This window comes from Eucalyptus grandis, chromosome 8 (genome assembly GCF_016545825.1).
Source record: "Eucalyptus grandis isolate ANBG69807.140 chromosome 8, ASM1654582v1, whole genome shotgun sequence".
NCBI classification, from domain to species: Eukaryota; Viridiplantae; Streptophyta; class Magnoliopsida; order Myrtales; family Myrtaceae; genus Eucalyptus; species Eucalyptus grandis.
This window is the reverse complement of record NC_052619.1, coordinates 14,632,112-14,652,861: the sequence shown is the minus strand read 5'-3', so window position 1 is coordinate 14,652,861 and position 20,750 is coordinate 14,632,112. Positions and strand designations below refer to the sequence as shown.

Here is a 20,750-nt window from a genome sequence, read left to right as displayed (position 1 = left end):
TACACAAAGCACGTACCCTGGCGATGATTTTGGTTTCTTCCGAGGGGATTTGAATAAGAAATTCGTGAAATTATAGAGAAGAAAGGTAGGATCTTTCCGCTATCGTGGTGCTCTCAGCAGCATGCGAAGTATGGAATTGACATTCGGAGAAAAACTGTATACATACAAATCAACATCTCACTAATCGAGGGTTTGAATATAGTTTTGTGTTCACGTGGATGAACAAATTTTTCCACGCGGATCATAAGTTCTAGATGCAAAAGGAGTCGAATTCAACACATTTCGAGAAATTCCAACCATCTAAGTTGTCTTTCGTCATCACGTTGTCTTCTTGCCCAAGGACCCTCGGTCAACGTTCCCATGCCGACGGCTTGTAATGGCACTGATTTCGTTCAAGTAATGGACAAAACTTCCAGCGTCTAGCACTTAATTTAATCGTTTATTTGTTAACCGCCTAGTTTTAAAACATAGGAGACCAAGGAACTGTAACTTCACAATCTAAACAATGGCAGAAACCAACTGAAGGAAATGGCCTGGCAATTTCATTTCGTATTAGAGTGCCAAAGTTTTGGTTCAAGAATAAACACATGCAAGCAACACTGGCACGGTTGCTGTATTATACTATAAGATGAACACTTTACATCGAAAAACAGGCGAAAAAAAAAATTAAAGGCATGCGATCAATACATTCCTTTCGACATCACTCTCTCTCCATCTCCCTCCATGTTCAAAGAAATAAAACAATTAGATAAGAAATGACGTGGTTACAAAGAATTTACTTTCTAATGCCGGGCTTCCGCTTCCCATCAATGGCAGATTGCTGCTTTCCATTCTGATGTAGAGGAAGACCGGCTCCATTCGATGGCTTCCGAGATGGCGAAGGGCCCATACTAGAACTTAAGTTCCTGCTGAACCGGCAGAGGAAAATACTTTTAGATGGAAGTAGCTCATTGGCTAATGAGTTTTATGCAACAAATTTCCAGCGACTTAATCAAAATGAAAGACAATAATTTTTGTTTTGCATTGAATCTGTGCATTCGACTGATGCTTAGAATTAATTGTTGCCACATCAGACCAACTCTCCTGGCTGCAGGCCCAACATAAGTACTATTTTGTGGACTACTTTGGGCTAATTTTGTGGACTACACACTTAGTGCAGCATATATATTTTCTAAAATGCTTTCCTATATTATTTAGCAAAGACATAACAACATGTAACAACACATTGATTGTTCCTATATTACGCAAGCAAAGAAAGCAGAATACATTGACCATACCTGATAGCTGGGTTCTTCCGGGGTTTGGAAGCGGATCTATTAGTCTTTGACGCAATGCCATTAGTGATGCCATTCAACTTGGCATGATTGAATTGCCAGAGCAAATCTGGTTCTGAAGAATCACTGGTGGCAGCATCAAGCTCATCCCCATCATCTGTATTTGTGTGATCGAAACCATTACTACCCATGAACATGTTGTAAGTTTGCTCCGTGAAATTTTTGGAGCCATCCTGGAGATATTTCTGGTAGAAGCCATCTGTTAGGTGCCCATTGTTTGTACTCCAACACCCCAGGGTGTTCTCAACTTGGCTACCGTCTTCCTTGTTCACCATGACTTTGTCTACCCACTCACCTGAGCCTACTTCTTTTTCATCATCTCTGTAACTTTGGACTGGAACTGGAGGCCAAGGAGGTGAGTTAGCCAACAGTTCGTCCAGGTCGAAGCTTGGTCTCTTGTGCTTCAATGTAGAGTTTGGGAGCACCTGCAGGACCCAAATGTCGGTCTCAGCTCCAGGCTTACAGAAGGCATCACATATCCATACACATATGCAAGCACACACAAACACAGAGAGAGAGAGAGAGAGAGAGAGAGAGAGCTGATGCTAATCAATCTTATTGGGAAACAACTCCTGTGGTATGCAAAAAGCATGCTTGTTCGGTCAAATCAGTATGAATTCTAACTAAATGGCAAGAGCTTCATAATTTTTATGACCTTCAAAAAAAAAAAAAAAAAACCAACTTTAGATCCAATCGCAATTCTATTCCTAACTTTTTTCTGCCTAAACCAACTTTCAAATTAGTCCCATATCTGCCTGGCGTCCAAAAATCTCCACTAGTTTCTTCAAAAATTTTAACATCTAGAGGCTGCTGTTATTCCGTGTGAAAGTGAGGGTGTTGATGAAGACACGATTCTAATAACCGGCCCCGATGTTCATAGTTTTGAGGACACTAGTGTCTACTTTTGGAAGCTGAGCAGATTTGGCACTATAATGAAAGTGTGGTTTTTCTTAGACCAAAAAAGTTCAAGGCAAGATTGGTATCGGACATAAAGTTGGGGTTGTTTTAGGGAATATTAAGCCCAATTTTTATCGGAATGATTACTACTGCAGCAAGTATATTGAGACAAGAGATATTTATGCTTCCCATCCAACAATGATAAGGGAAACAGGTTTACCTCAATATTCCCAACATCACCCATTGGTCTTCGGCAGCTATTTTGATCCCGTATTGTATCTGCATGCTGTGCGTTAGAATGAAAAGGTGATAATTCTGCTGCTTTCCTTCTCTGTCGTTCTGAGCTTCCAGAAACAGGGTGTGGCGTGTGCTTTGGTTCTTCCTCCTTCCTAGCTAATGCTGTCTTGAGACTCGCTATCTGTTGAATGGTTGTAGTCTATTACCACACTGAAAGTCTAAAAGACATAATGTGAAAAGTGATGACTGGATGAGGATTAGATATTTCAACCTGTTCCTTGAGGTCTTTCACATCTGCACTATCTTTGTTTACTCGGGCAGCGCCTAATTCTACTGAAGCAACTCGCTCAGCAAACTTAAGTGTACTTATTGTTTCTCCTAAAGCATCAGGCTCAGGGCTTATGTGAACAAACATTAACGTCTTTGCCTGCCCTCCTGAAGAAAGAATATTCCTCCATTAAACTTGACTAGAACTTCAATTTAGATTTGAGGACCATAAAGTACAAATTACATGATAACTTTCAGATGCATGACTTTTTATTCTAGCTCTATTATATATGAAGAACGGTGAGGGGAAAGAACTGTTAGCTCTAGTTTACCAAGTGAATCTTGAAGCAGCTGGGTGAGCTTGCTATTTCTGTAAGGGACATGTGGGTTTTTTTGGGCAAGAGAGGAAATCACATCTCCAAGAGCTGAAAGGGACCTGTTGATGTGTTGTGCCTCTTTTAGCCGATCTCCCGTCACTTCAGATTTGTCTACTCTCTCACTTCCTGCCAAATCAACCAGATGCATACATCCACGAAGAATGGTTCCAGAAGTCAAATCTCGTCCTTGAACATGTACAGTCAAACAACTGCAAATTAAAAGGAGAAATTGTCAGTCTTCTGGGAAGCCCTAAGATATGCATTAGTGAAACAGATCTCACCTATGAGAACGACTACTCCGATCATTCAGGGCTGTAGCTCCCACAGCACGATTTCTATGCCCAAGGTTCATGAGATCAATAACATCAAATGTTGATGAAACAGGCACGAGGCTTGCATCCGGTACGCTGAGTCCAGTTTGGGAACTATTTCGAATTTCTAATGTTTTCATAGCTAAGGAAAATTTGGTAGCAATCTGGAAAGAGAGATGCTATATTGAAAACGTACATCACTGGACAATATTAGACCACAACATAGTTTGAAAAGGCTTCAATAAAATGGAAATATCAGGTTTACTAAGCAAGTCTAATTAGCTCTTAAGCTTTATATCACTCATTATAATTTAGAACTGTTGGAACTGATGACAAAATTTAAAGCCTTCTATGAAGCACAACAAATTTTGTTTCAAGGATATCTCCTATTTGTTCCATCGGAAACAAGAAGGTCCCGCACTTGCTCATTATAGATCTCGATCATTTGGACAGAAACATCGTAGAGGAATGTATCCTTTCTTTGTTCTGCAAGGAAAAACAAATCACCCAAGGCCCTATAATTTACCCCTTTATTTTGCTCCGTAAGCTGTTTAGGACCCGTCTGAAAAGGGAAAAAAGAGAAGCAGAAGTCACAAAATTAGCAGATGTTACAAACAGACGGGGAAGGTAGAATTACAAAGAGTCGTAATACTCGAAAGTGTCTTTTACAACTTCTTACCATGGTGTAGGTCTTTCCAGATCCAGTCTGGCCATATGCAAAGATACATACATTGTATCCATCAAGAACTGACCGGATCAATGGCTGGGTATCAGAAAATACTTCCGCTGGAGAAGTTGAGACAAGGTCAGTCTGCCATATATGCTATATACATACAAAATGCAAAATGCAAAATGCAAAATGCAAAATGAAAAAAAAAAAAAAAAAAATTGACTTTTTGCCACCTTGGGATGCTGATGGCCCAAAGACTTTGTTGAAGTTGAATGACCTATGCCCTTTTCCGTGTTTAGATGGGGTGGTGATGCTGATAACCCCATCCTCAATATTCTCGACAGTGCTAATAGAATTTGATTGTCCAGGCAAGAAGGGTCTCACTCTGCAAAAACTCTGATATTCCCTAGCAACATAAACAGTAAACCAATCACTGTATGATTCATTGAATATCTTAGGGAAAAATGGGGATAAGCTTAATAGGTGGGGGATCTGGAAATCTTACCTTTGAGATCCATCACTTGGTTGTAAAGCTTGCGGTTTTCCTCAAGAACTCTATGATAGCCAGATGCAGCATTGGCAAGGCCATATATATGTAAACCTGTTGAGAAAGCTCAAATGTGAAAACAGACAAATGATCCTGTCCGGAAGGATCTCTATAAGTGTGAAATGCTGATATTTTTAAGTGCAAAATGCTGAAAGGAGACTGGCAAGATAAGGAACAGAGACTGTACTGAGGCTGCTGAACTCTTCTTGGACTTTCATTTGCATGAACTGCATGCCAGCTTTTGTTGTACAGAGGGCTTGCTTTAACTCCTAAGAATTGTAGATACAAAAAACTAAGTAGGAATAATAAAATAAAATAAAAAATTAATTAAGCAGTTGGAATGCATTTAAATAACAAAACTCAAACCTGAACATCTTTTTGTTGTTGATAAAAAATCTGTTGCTGTTTTAACATCAGACTTTTTGATTCCTCATTGTCTTCAGTCTAAGATATTAGAAAAAATATAATGAAAACTTCAGTGCACAAACTATTTCCATAATGTACCTATGATATTTCAAGGAAAAAGATTCTTGCTTGCTGAAACTGGCTAATGCTAGCCTTCAGCAATCTGTTTCAAGTGATAAGAAAGCAACACCTTTTCACTGGCAATAGATTTCACCAGAGTCTTGCTCCCAAAAGAAACAGCAACATCATTTGTGGTGCTTTTCTTCTACAGGAAAATCAGAAAAGTAGTAGAATTGTTAGATAATCACTGAACGAGAAACCTTAGTCAGAGTATAAAAAGAAATGTGTAACTGCTCAACAAGAACTTTCCACTGGATGGTTTAGCTCCAAGAAAGAAAAATAAATTTATTGAAGCTCTACACTCTAATTGAAACAAAAAATCACTTCATAATATAAGAAGATGAGTGTGTGGTGAAATTATTGTTTAAGAGTAAAAATCGGCTAAACTTATGTACATCAAAATGACATACCAGCTCAAATTGGTTAGTGATACGGTGTTCAAACTCCTCAACCACCTTACTTAGGACAGATTCCACCAACTGCCATAAAAGGGAAGATCAAAAGAAAGTTTTAGCAATGCACTTATTGATAAAGATAGCATAGAAACTTGAGAAATTATAAACCTGCGCTACCATACCAAAGTAAAGAGCGTTCCATCATGTAAACAAATCAAGGAAAATAATACTTGTATGAGCATAGTGAATTATAAACCAGTCTTTATATCTTACAAATTTTATAAAGAGCTGTAAAAAATTTTAAAATGAAAGCAGAATTTTACCGCTGGAATTTCTTCAGGCTTTTTATCCAGAAGAACTGCACGAACAAGCATGCTTAACGAACCTGAGTTGGCCTAAATAAAGGAGAGCAGTTTTAAATTTTCTGTCATCTGTGAAGATGAAGGAAATAACTTAAATCTAGAAGAGATAAGCTTACCGACCATTTTATTCGAGTCAATACCAGAAGTTAAAGCGTGCAAGGATTTCTCATTCATTGAAGGATTTCTTGACAAAGAATTTGAGAATGGTTCTGAATTTTTCCTAACAAATGATTTACATGACATCGCAGGCTTTACATTGCCACCAAATTTCCATACTCCGTTTCCACCAGCTTGTTTCCAATCAGCAAATGACTTTAGTGCCAAAACACAATTCACAATCCTTGAAGTCTTTCCTCCCTGCAAAGATTAAAGTTGAGATAACAAAATTTATCCTTAATTTATGGAATTAGCCTTCCGCCCCCCTGGTGTGACCCACGCAGTGATATAGATAGTCTCAAAACATGTATCCAAACAAATGTACCTGTTCCAGGTCTGATGCTTCAAAAGTGGGAAGGCCCATCTCCTGCACAGCTACAAGGAAGTTCCGGACATTTTCGAAATATTGAAATGCTGACAAAGCAGCTCCATCAGGGATTAGAGCAGCATCACCTGGACTTTCTACAACCTATGGATCAGCGTGAGATGTTAATATCAGTTAAAATTCTACTCTGAAGACAAAAGTAAAGTTCATTCAAGGCTCTTTATTGGCATCGTCCACGGAAACTTAATTTTCTGATCAGTTTGCATGGCAGCAACTTTTCCAAAGGAATTATGGTAAAAAAGGAACTATTCTCAAGGAATTAGAGAATACGGAAACAGACCTTTGGTACCGCCCCAGATTGTATCTTGTTGAGAACATTGCAAAGGATAATACCACTTCTCAACCCGAGCCTAAATTCTTCTTCGGATGGCTCGGCAGGTAGGTCTTTGGCTGCAACCACCCCGACCATCTTCCTCAGCCAACCAGCTGCATCATTCCTTCTTGATGCTGCAAAAGACAAGTAATCAGGATCCCAAACTAAGCTCTCCAGCAAGAGGACTTCCAGCCAAAGTGAACAGAGACTGAGAGAGTTCCAAAGTCCAGTTCCATTAGGCCATGATTGATCCGCAAATTCAGGCGATCACGCTTTAGAATTCTATCATATTCTGGGAAAAAAAGAAGAAGTGGCAATTGCCGTACCGAATACGCAGAACGACAAGGAAGTAGAACATCGACACAGAAAGGGTAGTAAAAAATTCAAATTCACTTGCGAGACAGGCGCAGATATCGAGGCTCAAGTGCAGGATCCAAGAGAAGACAGACATCTGATCGTTATAGCGAGAAACCACCCAATGAGCCAAGGCACAAACTTTCATCATCATCGTCCTCGAAACAAGATTGCAAACATTTCCAAATTCTTCCTTTTCAGCAACTAAATTCACAGTCAGATAATCTCATCCCGAACGAGAAACCTCGTACGGGAGAAAGCGAAAATCGGGTGTGCATCGGGTTCAAATTGGACCGAGGCGAATCCGAGTAAGGAGTCGAAACAGAGAATTCAAAACGCCACCGAAGGTCACGACCGCGGCGCCAGCCCGAGCAGTAAAGGCGCAGAGGCGAATCGACGTACCGGCCTCTTCAGCTCTCCTGGACTCCACGTCGACGTCCCGGAGCCGCGTGCCGTGCTGCTGGAGGAGCACGTCCTCCACCACCGACGCCGCCGAGAACGACAGCCCCCCTCCGCCGCCGCCGCCGCCATGTTTCCGCACACTATCCGCACGCTGAGCACAAAGAGAAGAGACACACCGGACCCTCGTCGCTTCGGAATCGGGGAAGCTCTCTCAGGCCACCATTGCCGGGGCGGAATTCAATGCGGAGGCGGTCAGAGATTGCAGAGGATCTAGAGAGAGAGAGAGAGAGAGAGGAGGAGGAGGAGATGAAGTTGGAGGAGTGAGGAGTTAGAGAGAGAGAGAGAGAGAGAGGGATTGCTTTGCTAGGAATACAGGGAGTCACATTCTTGCTCCATTTTTAGCTTTAGCTTTTCGCCGTTGCGTCTTCTCTCTCTTACTCTCTCTCTTCTTTATACACTCAACTCCATCGCCACACCAGCACCAGCACCAGCACCAGCACCAGGTGTCTTTCTCTCTCCTCTCCTTACCGAAGCTGACGCCCGTGCCTGGCTCCGAACCTCCGGGAGGCTCCCAACCCTCCCCACTTCTCTCTCTCTCTCTCTCTACACCGAAGTAGATTTGCGCTCCACGCGCGCGCGTGACGCGCCGGTGTTTGTCTCCCTCAATGTATTATCTGCTGGAAGTTTCTTCTTTTTTTTCCCTTTTTCGAAAGAGAATGATTTAATTGGACCGCATAACTTTGATTTGAAGAGAAATGAAACCGAAGGAAGGAAATTATAATTGCAGATTTTGATCAGTTCGTTTCTTGGGAAAAAATGATGTGAAAAATATTCCTCTAAAAATGATTGATTAAAAAACAAGATAAGTTCGAAAGTGAATGTAAAGTAGAAATAGAATAGACCTGATAAAAAAAAAATCATTATTTTTGAGGAAAATAAACTAAAGGAGCAGGCAATTGATTTCAATATCTTGCAATAATCACAACAAGTACATTTGAAGATCATGTATCTTATTTAGGCTCATGATTGTCTTCCATACATTTCTAGCCACTATAGGTAATTTATCTTCATATGCTGGTAATCTTTTATGCATTTACTTCAAGTTGTTGTTTGCTCAATTTGGCCCAGTAGCTCTTTCTCTCTTTTTCCTAACTTTTCACTACATGTGATCAATTCCCTTCTGTCCCCGATCCTGTCAAATTGTTAATGTGGCACAACATCCCTTATGTGGCAAAATTTGGGATGTGGCAGGAGGCTTTGCTATCATCTCATATGATTATAGTGAGGGTGGCATCACTAATGTTGATGGCAGGTGAGGCTCCCCATTTGCACTGACAAACGTTCAAGTCACCCTGCCCTCGGCAAGGGCCCAACAAAGATCTCTCCCCTCTCCCCACTAAATTGGTTAAGAGTCCAACTACACTTGCTTGATCATAGTCGGAGTCCTAGGCCCTTGCTCATACATGAAATAACAGTTGGAGAACGGTGTTGCACAATCAACAATATGTAGAAGACAGATGATAAATATAGAGCATGTACTAACTAGCCTTAAGTTTAGGGATGGATTCGAGGGTTGGACATGAGCGGGATCATACTCCTCCTCCCCGCCCTGTGAGGTCATGCCTTGCCACCCTCCTTGTGCCCCGTGTGAGGTGGGGTGGGCAGTGGTGTGGCTAGATTTTTCTTTTCTTTTCATTGAGGTCAAGTAAATAAAGGCATAAATAAACATGCCATCATAAAATATGTAACAAAAACTAATTGTGTCGACGTTCTTTTTGAGAAATTTAATTTGATCTAAGAAAACATGTTAGTTAATTAAAATTAGGATTTCCTTGACACTACTATGAATCTTATTAAGTAATAGAAATTGTTTTAAAAAAAAAAGCGTTATATCTGTTGTTTGAGTTCAAAACAATAAATCTATGAGCCATTCCCTCTCTTAGGGTTCAAAAATTTCAAACTTTGGGTTATGAATGATAACTTATGAAGTTTCGGTGGTTTTGTCCCTTTCTCCTTGTGCGCTTGCACATATTAACTTCGGAGTGGGTCTGGTGAAGTGAATATTAAATTGGATTTTTTTTTCCCTTCTAATTTCTCTTGCAAACTAATTTTCTTGGAGGACCTCCTTCTTAGCATATTTCATCATCTGCTCTTAGTCACTTGTCTTATGGAATTTCTTTCTTAGCCATGCTCATATCAAAGATGAAACACATTTCACCGACAATGGATCATGGAGAAAGGGGTGATCCAGAGATCATTAATCCGAGAAAGAAAAAACAGACATTTCAAATAATAATTTTAGAGATTGCAAAGTTTATGAAACCATTCATTTTTAGGTGATCACAAAGTGTAAAGTTACCCCTGGTATAAAAAATATAGTTCTAATAAAGGAGGTAATCACATCCCGTTCCTATCCAACCCAATGTATTTACGCATTCAATGTGTTCGTCATTCATGTAATATTCACTTCTAGGCATGTTGCGTATGCCAAGACAATATCCTCATGCCTTGAGATACCCAAAATACCAAGATATAACTTAGAAGAGACACTACTTCATATTGCAAAATTGATCCGTCTAATTGGCAACAAATCTTTTCTAACATGAGAAACCTCAATGAGGGAGGCAAATCATCAACAGGCGAACATCTGATCTTGCACCAGATGTCTAGACAGGCATTATCTTCTTCATTAGACTTACAAAAAAGCCTAAGGTCGTCTGTTCTCTACTGATACATGTTTCGAAGGCAAGTAAGACAACATGGAAAGCTAAAAGACAGGCCACGTGAGGTGCTTTTTAGCAAAGAGATGAGCGCAAAAGCAAGCAAGACCCAAATCCCATGTCATCGAATTATGCCGGACACTATTCTTTTGACCCTAGTAGTTGCTTGAAAACTACCCACCGAGTGGTCGGCAGAGGGTTGTTTTCAATCGGGCCAAAGTGTTAGTTGGAATAACAGTTACCAAACCCGGATTTTATAAGGTCCTCTTCATCATGGAATTTAGCCAAATTTTCTCGAGACATGATTCGACTTCTAGCCTAAGGAAGGAAGAGAGCGTGCAATCTCTCTAAATTTTCGCTTTTTTTCTCTTTTAAATGATGTCCAAACTAGGATGTTGTGTTGGATCAAAGTCAAATTGCTCGTAAAGTTTCATGAGGTGCTACTATTCTTTTAGACGATATTGTCTCTTCTAAGAATAGTTGAGTCCTATAGGTGAAGTGGACATCACACCTAAGAGCACCAAAATAGATTGTTCCTGGATACAAACAAATGCAACTACCTTAGCTTACATTGGACTTGAACATGGAAATTAAGGATGCAATCCATACTGTCCACAATTTGACTCTAGTTATCCAAGGGAATATTACCCAATTAGTTCTAAATATGCTAATTTAATCATAAACTTTTCAATTGTTGTCAATTTAGCCCTCAACCGCTGCATGTAATTCCAATGTAATCATTTCAGTTAGTTTTTGTTGGAAATCGATAAAGTGACGGCTTAGTCATTGCCAATCATCTTACCTAGCACACCATCAAGTCGATAATTGCTAATAAAAATTGATCAGAATGACTACGTTGGAATTTCGTATAAATGTTTAAACTAAATTGAAAAGCTTAGAATTGAATTAACATATGTATAATAAGTTTAGGATTAATTGAACAATGTAATTCATAGATTACATCTCCATATGACAAATAGCATCGGTAAATTCACCAAGTCAAATAATAACTAGGACTTACCTCAAACTTCTCTTATTAATTGCATGTGGTATCCAGATTATATACTATATATGCTAAATGGTACGATGAATTGCTTTGAGGCAAAGATATACATACGCATGCAAGGAGGAATTTGCATTTTGACCGAGCCATACGTTTCCAAGCTATAATAGGAAGGAATCATTCTTCTGAACGAATTATCATTTTTCTCTCTTTGTAAAACTAGGTAATCCGGTTGCCACTAAAGACGGCAGAAAGATGGTCACCAGAAAAATGAATCGAACCTATTAGTATGATCTTTGTTGACGTACATTCAACATCTCAAAAATGTTAAATTGATAGTCATTCAATACATTGAATTTGTGCTATTACGTATATTCCTGTCGTGTCCTTTAGCCATCAATGAGCACCGAAGCATTAGCATTAATACAACAATTCAAGCAAAACCGGCAATGTAATCCAAATGATATCGAGCGTAACCTTCAATAGATGAAAAAAGTCGAAAAACTCATTAGGCGTGACATGACAGAAGCTCTGCCGACACAATAGGAAAAACCCCTTTTCATACATTACCATCCTATTTCACTTAGTGTCCTTTGAATTTATTGTATTAGCCCATGTTTAGTATGGATATATAATTAACGGTCGTGATCACAAATTTCCCATCGAACTTAGATGGGGATGGATTCCAAGAAAAGGACAAATCCCTCGTATCTATCGATCTTGAGAGAGAGATAGAGAGAGAGAGAGAGAGATAGTAGGTGAAATGGTCGAGCTCAAGATGGGGGTGGATAAGAAACTCAAACGAAAAGGGGGCATAACTGCCGATTGTTAGAGGGCCTGCGGGTGAGTCCATACCGGGGCTCCAACGTTCGAAAATTTCAAATTCAGCGGTTCGGGAGGGGCCCCGAACCTGAGGCTCGGGGGGGAGTCGCTGCGGAGGGGGAGGCATCACCTTTTTCTCTCCCCTGCGGGGCCCGGGGCGGGGCCCACTTTCACGGGAATCCGGCCGCCCTCTCTTTATTTTAACGCCCCGTGGGGGCCGAGCGTTTCCCCCAATCTCCCCCGGCCGGTGGGATCTCGATCTGACAGACCAATGCGGGGGCGCCACGTGTTGGGTGGGACCCGGTCCCCGCCCCTCCGAAGCTCCCCGCGGCGTGCGTTTTCGTTCGACACCGCGTACTCTCGGGGCGGCGCGTGCCCGGACGAGCGTGAGCTCTGGAGCTGATGGGATTACAACTCAAAAGTCTTCGGCGCGTGGGTCACGGTTCCTTTGGGTTTTGTTTCGACCTTTTGAGCGTTTTTTCTTTTTTTCTTTTTAAAATTCCTCCGACGTATAACGAATTATCGAGGGCTTTTTGAATACATTGCTGCTCCCAATTGAATATATCAATCATTCACTTCCCACGCACATGATGGACAATGACCAAAGTCTCACATCTTTGTACTCTTAAAGAAAGATGGTCTTTAGGGAAATGGTGGATATGACGATTTAAATTTACGTATCGAGCGAGGAAGACAAACACGCTTACCATTCAAGTTACCGACTAAAGACTTGAGCTTTTTAAGTTGTGAGTTAATAGTCAAAGTATTCGACCTCATCGAATGCTAGGCCAATCTTCAATACATTGGCTCGTCATTCTATGATGATAGGATAATTGATAGAGCACGGTTGATGCCAAGAAAATGGTAAAACACGGATTACATCGTGGTGCAAATCTTGTGAAATCTCTCTCATAATTCTTTATGCACCTAGAGACGAACAATACTTGTCATTAGGAGCAAAAGAGATGTACCTATTATGAGAGTAATATTATAGAGCTATGCCATTTGATTCAAGTAATAGAATCGGCATTCCTTCATTTGGTCTGACAAAGTAATGAATAAAGATAAATATCAAAATGGACAACATTGTCCAAGAAGTCTTAAACCCATTATATTTTTTTTTCAATTTAGTTTTAAACATTATAGTATTGCCAATTAAGTCATAAAACTTATCACGTTTTACCAATTGAGTTTATTTGATCAATTTTAGTTAGAAATCATTAACGTCAGTCGCTTTATAAGGTACGATCAGTAATGACATGACAATTTTAATAATATTTTAATATTTTTTCAATTTTTTTCTTCTTTACCTTTTCCTTTTTTTTTTCTTCCTTTCCTTTTTCCCTCCACGATTCAGTGATGGTTGGCGGAGGTCGTCGGCCCCTCGCTAAGCGAGGGTGGCCCATTGCTACATTAGACGAGGGCAAGGGTTGCCTTGGCTAGTTCAAGTAAGGGTAGCCCATGCTTGCCCAAGCAAGGGCGACCCTTGCCTAAGGCAACAAGGCTAGTGATGGCCGGTGAAGGGAAAAGGAGAAAATGAAAAAAGAAAAAAGAAAGGAAAAGAAAAAGGTAGACAAGGAATATAGAAAAAAAGAAAAAAGAAAAGAAAATAAATAAAAATTTAACATAAATATATATATATATATATATATATCATAAAAATTATCTACTTCAACACCGTTCATGCCACGCAAAATAACTAACATTCATGTTAGCGATTTTCAACCAAAATTGATCATATGTATTCAATTGACAAAACATAAAATGTTTAGAACTCAATTAGTATAATTAAAAGATTTAGGATGAATTGGTAAAAGCGCAACATGTTTAGAATTTTTTGGATAATTTTCCCTATCAAAATGTGCAATCACTTTTTCTAATAAATAATAATCAATTTGCATAACAATATTATATACAAGCGTATAATTAAATCCTTTAATATATATAGCATAATAATTACATAAGCACAATCTATCGGTTTATGTAGCTTGGAAAAGTTTGGACACAACTTAGTATAGCCGTCGTTATACTACAGTAGTTAGATTGTGATCCAACTTTGCTGTGAAATGCTATAATTTTAATGTTGGCGCCTTCAAATTTGGTGGGTCGACTTCTTTAAAGCTGTAATGAGTTGCTGCAGTTGTGAAACCATGTAGTTAAGGGGTTTGGCGCACCAAAGTTGTAGCACTCATGTTCGCAGCTCAAATTGCTGCGAACAAATTTATGTCAACTAAGATCACACAGATTACGAAATATACCATAATGTAGAGCAAAATTGGTCATATACAAAAGAACCTTGTTTGTGGAAAAGCTTTATTGGAAACCCTAATTATTCCCTCCATGAACCGAAAAGTGGGTAATTGTTGTATTATAATTGCAATCCTAATTAGAAGAAATATCATCAGCTACTTTATTGCTTCAATGGCAGATCAAACCTATTTGGAGTAACTGGCTTAATAGTCAGTGCTCACCTTTACGGCACTCATAATTTTTAAGGGAAGACAGCTGTTTGATCTACTTTTAACATGATCATACTCATAAATCATAGGCATTAGTTTTCGCTGGATCATGACTTTCCACTGCATCAATGTGCAGGTTCATGGTGCTGTCTCTTCAGCCATAATAATCTCTAGAGGATTGTTTTGGATGAAATTAAAGCAGATGCTCACCCGGAAAGAAATTTTTTACTTATTGCACTCATCATGAGGATGGCTTTTTTCATATTATATGTCAGTCTGGAATTTGTTTTCTATGCTTATCTGGATCTTAATAGTAGAATGTACAGCCAACATTGGGTCATTGACCCACAAAAGAAGCAACTCTTAATGTCCAGGTTCTAGCCTTATCATCAAAGTTGAAGCTACTGAAGCCTTGTTTATCATTAGATATGCAAGGGCATATGGGTTTTCATAATTTAAGTGAAGGGAAGAAGGACAAAATGGCTTCTTTTTCATCTTTTTTGAAACCATGACATTATCCTAGACAGAGAAAACACATGTATGGCCCGAGCCATTGACAAAGATAAAAAGAGTTCATGATTGTAATAATGGCTTTTTTTGGCCACCAAGTAAAAACCCTAAAAGGAGCTCTTGGGTGTAAAGCGCCAACGAATTAACGACACTAAACTCAGAAGAAACTTATCAAAACAGAAAAAGGAAATCAGTCTTTCTTTGCAAGAAAGGTGCAGTTTGTTAAAGGACCAAACGCAGATACTTGGCACTAGTTAATTCCAGAGGCCAGAAACCATGGGGCTCTTTGGCGTGAAGGGATTTTGGTTAGATTTTATTTCTAAAGGCAAGAAAAGGTAATAAAGTCGGCTACAAGGAAAGAGCAAAGAATATCATCATACCCCTGTTTTTGTTCTTGTTTTTTTTTTTTTTTTTTTATATATTAGATTTTCCCTTTTTCATAAATTAAATGGGTGGGGCAACCAGACATTCTCATATGAATCATGAAAGCATAGCACTCTCCGCTTTCATCTTTTGATGGCTCCCATGCTTTTGAACCGACCAGACTATGATGAAGATTGTAATGTGGTCCATTTGCTCTCTCTCCCACCCATTTTGCCTAATTATAATCTGTACTCTTTGTTGTTTTTTTTTGCATTGTGTAGCCCCAGACATTTCAGTGCCACAATTCACTATCTTGGTGGCGAAAATATTCATGAAACCCAAAAAAAAAAGTTGCAAAATTGACGTGGTTTGACAATGCTTGCGATGGAGAGCGAAGGAAAAGTAGAAATTCAATCTGTCAGATCTTGGAGTACACAAGAACAGATCCGAGTTCACCTCAAGTTTCATTTACTTTCAATCTGGAGAAGCAGCAAAGACAGGATACGTGAAAAAGCCTAATAGAAAATATTAAAATAATTTATTCGACTCCTAACTACTTTTGCTAAGAATAAATCTTTAACTCGATGGGGCCAACAATCAACAGCAAAAAATCATATTCACTATTAACATTATCCCCCGTACGTACTTGTGTTAGTATTCCAATTATACTTTACAATAATGGCACGATTGACCTTTAAATTTTTGCTCGATTTCAATTTAGCCTTTGAACTTTTTTTTTGTTTGATTTGGACTTTGAACCCTTTTGCTTTGTATTATACTGTCCTTAAATTTATAAATTCGCCCCAACTATTCTCCGACTTTATGCGACTGCCCATGAAATTAAAGAGTTATGGTGACTTTTACCTTGTCAACTTTCCATGCTACAAAAAAGGCGAAAAAAAAAAAGTGTTGGCTTCTCTTTTTGCTCTTTTTATCTTGTTTCCTTTGATATGTGTATTGGCCTTCTAGAGAAGGCATCCCCACCAAAAAAACTAAAGAGTAGAAGGGGACTGCTCAATGAGATATTTTAGCAGCAAACCGGTCCTAGATTTTAGCGATTCGCGGAATCCAAGGTGCTTAAGGGACATGAGAGTTCTGATTTTTTTCAAAAGTCGTTTGGACGATGAACATTGAAGGGCCAATCCTAGGTCTTCCAGTTGATTATTTGAACGTAGAGACTTAAATAATTTCTCTAACAGGAGGGATGCGAGGTTGCATTCGTCTGTCTGATCAGAAGATAAAGAAGTCGTGAGGGGATCTTTTCCTTTTCTTTATGGCCTTTGGCTAGTGAGTTGTCAAATTATGGGCGCCATCAACGTTTAACAGTGAAATGCAACTAATTCAACAGGTCAAACTTAGGGATGAAGACAAAGAAGATTTCATCATGGAGTAACGTTGGGGGGACGCAGCCTCATCAAGTCGAACGGAGTCGACACGGTTCGGTAATTAAGCTTGAGTCGTTTGGAACATTCATGGCTCTAACACTCATTGCACCCTGGATCCAGCTTGACTTTTGAAAGCTCGAACTTGAATAGTATCAGCTTTCAATGAACTCGAGCTCCTTGGCGTGATTGACCCAATTTGTTCGAGTCGTACTTGAACCAAACTCCAACTTGAGCTCATGCCAGAGCTCGGATTGTGGGAAGTCACTATACTTGAGAAATCAAGTGCTTTATGACCTCGACTCGAGTCCGCAAGCAGAGTTCGGAGGCTTTTCTGAGAAGCTTGGCATAGTGCATGCACTCGGCCTATGCAATCATGCCTCCAGAGTGTAGCCATGTGCTAGTGTCAATGGCTGATTTTGTCAAGTAAGCTCCGGAAAAAACAAATGTGATCAAGAGATGCTTATACTCCACAGAGAGCTCAGAGCCCATGGGCTAAAGGAAGAATTCTTTAGCAGGCCCTTCTTTGGGAATCGCGGGTCAAAATTTTATATCTTTGGGCATTAATTGGGCCAACGTGCTAGTCACAAAACATTCGAGCCCATCGAGGCAACAAATTGTCTTTCTCACGTCCTCTCCATTTCATTCCTCGGGGTGCGCCTCCGCCGTACCGGGAGATTTATCTTTTCTGCGATGGCTCGGTGTACCTTACGGCTGCCCCATGCCTCCGCCTCCATCTGCCCTGGAAGCAGCACCCCCCGTCTCGACGGTTGGGTCCTTAGATGAGAGCAATTTAGCATATAACTATTCCATTCGTCCCATAATCAAACTCTAAAAATATCCAAAACACCATTTGGAATTTATGTTTAGTCTAAAATCGAGTTCCATATTGACCATCTTGAGAATATCAATTGGAATCATCCTTTTCTTCTTATCATGGCTAGAGGCCCGACCTTGGTCTGGGCCCATCTCTAGTAAGATCAGGATCTTATCATGGCTCGAGGCCGTGCCAACCTCTATCCAGGATCAGGAACTGGAACAGAATAATCCCCCTCAAATTTCTCCCGAGAAAAGGAAGATGTCGCACTCCAAACTTGTCCGAGTTATTGTCCATCGTCTTCCAGCCTATGGTCATTTCTCAATGAGGAGGGAAAGCAAATATAGTTCTTACACAGTGCATCATTTTGTTTCCCGCTTGAGCCACTGGTAAAGCTAGTTCACTGATCTAAAGAACCCAAAGGCTCAAACTTCTTTGACATCTTCGGCCAGATGAGAATCATGAATCCCATTTCTCCTCTGTCTGTGAACCATATCAAGATCATGATTTGTTTTCATTCCCGCTTCTTGAAGTATCCAAGATTTCTTGAACAAGTATCATTGAAGTACCGTAAGATTTGAGAATATGGCATTGCTTGGTAATGAAAAATTCGTCGAATCTTTTCACCAAAAAAAAAAAAATTGTGGAATCTGTAATTAGTCCGCAACGGACTGGACCATTGTTCCCCATCGACCATGCTGCAAATTGATTCTTGTAAGTCTGGCACTATCTTGTTGTATAACGTGACCATATGCCTTTGTTATTTTGTAGTGCCTAGGAGTTGGGGCTCTTCCAGCGTGTATAGCATTATACCATTCACACTAAATTTTGTAGTAAAGAATTCCGAAATATGTTGCTGTAAATCAGTTGGGCATTGAATATGGACATAAGTTTTAGAACTCCTGCTGTCATCATTCTTTTTCTTATTTGGGAGACTCGGAGTTCGATTAGACTAAGGAGGACTCTTTTTCTCTGGAACAGTTTCTACTATAACATCTGTCATTAGGAAAAACATTTGTCTTACTGAGTTCGGTGTGGACGGTTTCATGTCAACAAGGTTTGGATGGTGGTATTAAGGTGGCTCTCCCTACACCCTTCATCATCTTGGTCGAGAGGAGTACTTGATCAAGTTTTGGTGTCCTCAAGGCACTATTGCAAAATATATTCATCTTGGGGCATTGCATCACAATCATACGCACCAATGATGGAAACATGAAGGTGCAATTCGTGAGGGAGAAGCTCTCAAGGCTTGGTCAACCACCAAGTATTAACTCCTCTAGCTTGGGGAAAGAGATCTCTACTCTATTTCCATCATCAGTGACCATGTCTTCCATTGCACCACAATCTTTTAGGATTAGCCATATAAGGTTCACCAGACTTATCACTGCTAAGCAAGTCCCCACATGAACCAGACTTAACACAATCTTCTACTATTAATTCCATCAAGCTCTGGAATGAAGTCAGAGATGGAAATATGATTGATAGACTGGGACACTTCCAAACGAATAGAAGTTCAATTTGTTTAAGAATTTCAACCATCAAGGAGCCATCTTTTGAGACTCTCCTCAGCTTCCCTAGGTTCATCAGTCGAAATTACTTCAAATTTCCAAGTGCCGTCAAAAGTTTGGCCATGTCAATTAGTTCTCCACAAGGAGTCGCTCCCCAACATTCAAACACAACTTCTGGAAATATCTCCTCGAAGGAGCTACAGTCCACAATAAGCTCTTCTAGATTGGGAAATCTCTGGAGAAGGAAGCTAGAGGGAAAAGCTACATTTTCATCATGACAGCATACCAAAGCGAACTGTTTGAGATTGCCAAAGATTTCATGTTGCATCAATGCATTATCCTCCCTCACTAATGTCAGTCGCTCCAAGTGTGGAATGACCTGTTGGAATCTGTATAATTAGGCCATCAAAAGTTCATATTATAGCTATTGCTACAGCCATGGCCCATGACTAAAAAGTCTTTTCATTTCGGGAGAAAAGAAAAAAGAACCGGTAGGCTTTTAGCCCATTTTATCTTAAAGAAAAGAGATAATAGTATAAATGATTCATAAACTTTAATTCAATGTATAATGTCATTATTGAACTTTCGAATTATGTAACATGGTCTATGAAATTTGACTTAATATACAATGTTGTCCCTTAAATTTTGATTTGTTCTATGTAGTCTCTCAACTAAATTTAGTTTCTAGACTATATGAAAATATTTAAAGGTCAAGGGCTATAATGAACAAATAAAAAGTTCGAAGATGATAATACATATTGGACCAAAATTTAAGAATTGCATTGCATTTAAAAGTTTAAGAACAACATTAACTATTGGATCCAAGTTCAAGGATTATTTATGACATTTTGCCTAAAGAAATTAAAAAGAAAAATTCCTGGACCTAGACGAGCGAGCATATGGACAAAGGGATGTATAAAAGAGATGTTTACAATGTACCAGCATGGAATTCTATTGTGTATTTAAAGCTACAAAACGCTAGAAATTTGCCAAACGAACATAATACTGAAATATTTTTTAATTTTGGTGGACGAGGAAGGTCAACTTATTACATAGGTAAATCCCAGCTATTAGACATGCCACTAACATAATGGACTAAATAAGACACCTGGGGATCATTAGAAGCACGAATATCTATCCAAGTTAATCCAATAATTTTTTTTTCCTCAAAGTAACAACTAGGATCACCAAAATATTTTTCAAAGAACCCGAGCCGGAAATATAACTTCAATCAATCTAAATTTTTTTAGCTTTTCGCAATTGTGTTTTAGTGAGAATTAATAAGCAAGAATTGTTTGACAATTTCAATTTTGAAATGAAAATAACAAGTACTGAGAGATATCCACATAAACCAATGAAGTCAAAGGTAGAGGGCTAGGATTAAGGATCATACCTCTTCTACAGAAAATGAGTGTAGGTTGATTCTTGCTCATGATAGTACCTTGGTAGCTTTGGGTTTCAGTGTCGAATGAAAATTACCTCAATTTATCACAATGTCTCACTCGCAATAACTTCAAGAGTGGCCACGTTGAAGTATAGCTATTCTTGTAGAAACTTCTCAATTCTGGCAAGTCAAGTAATCTTAGGACGGTCAATCGAGGAAAGAAGTGATCACTTGTACTAGTCCCTACTCT

General features: G+C 39.4%; 1 protein-coding gene across 1 annotated transcript; it reads right to left on the bottom strand.

Annotated features, from left to right (window-relative positions):
* Positions 1-520: 520 nt before the first annotated feature.
* On the bottom strand, positions 521-7,973 carry LOC104456731 (kinesin-like protein KIN-14I). The gene is given in 20 exon segments (XM_010071587.3): positions 521-905; positions 1,278-1,759; positions 2,452-2,649; positions 2,740-2,903; positions 3,068-3,321; positions 3,394-3,555; positions 3,807-3,985; positions 4,103-4,209; positions 4,327-4,485; positions 4,488-4,499; positions 4,599-4,694; positions 4,828-4,909; positions 5,007-5,084; positions 5,236-5,310; positions 5,576-5,644; positions 5,884-5,955; positions 6,043-6,279; positions 6,404-6,547; positions 6,744-6,910; positions 7,533-7,973. Coding segments are annotated over 19 exon segments (2,829 nt in total). The 5' UTR covers positions 6,873-6,910; positions 7,533-7,973; the 3' UTR covers positions 521-775.
* Positions 7,974-20,750: the final 12,777 nt, after the last annotated feature.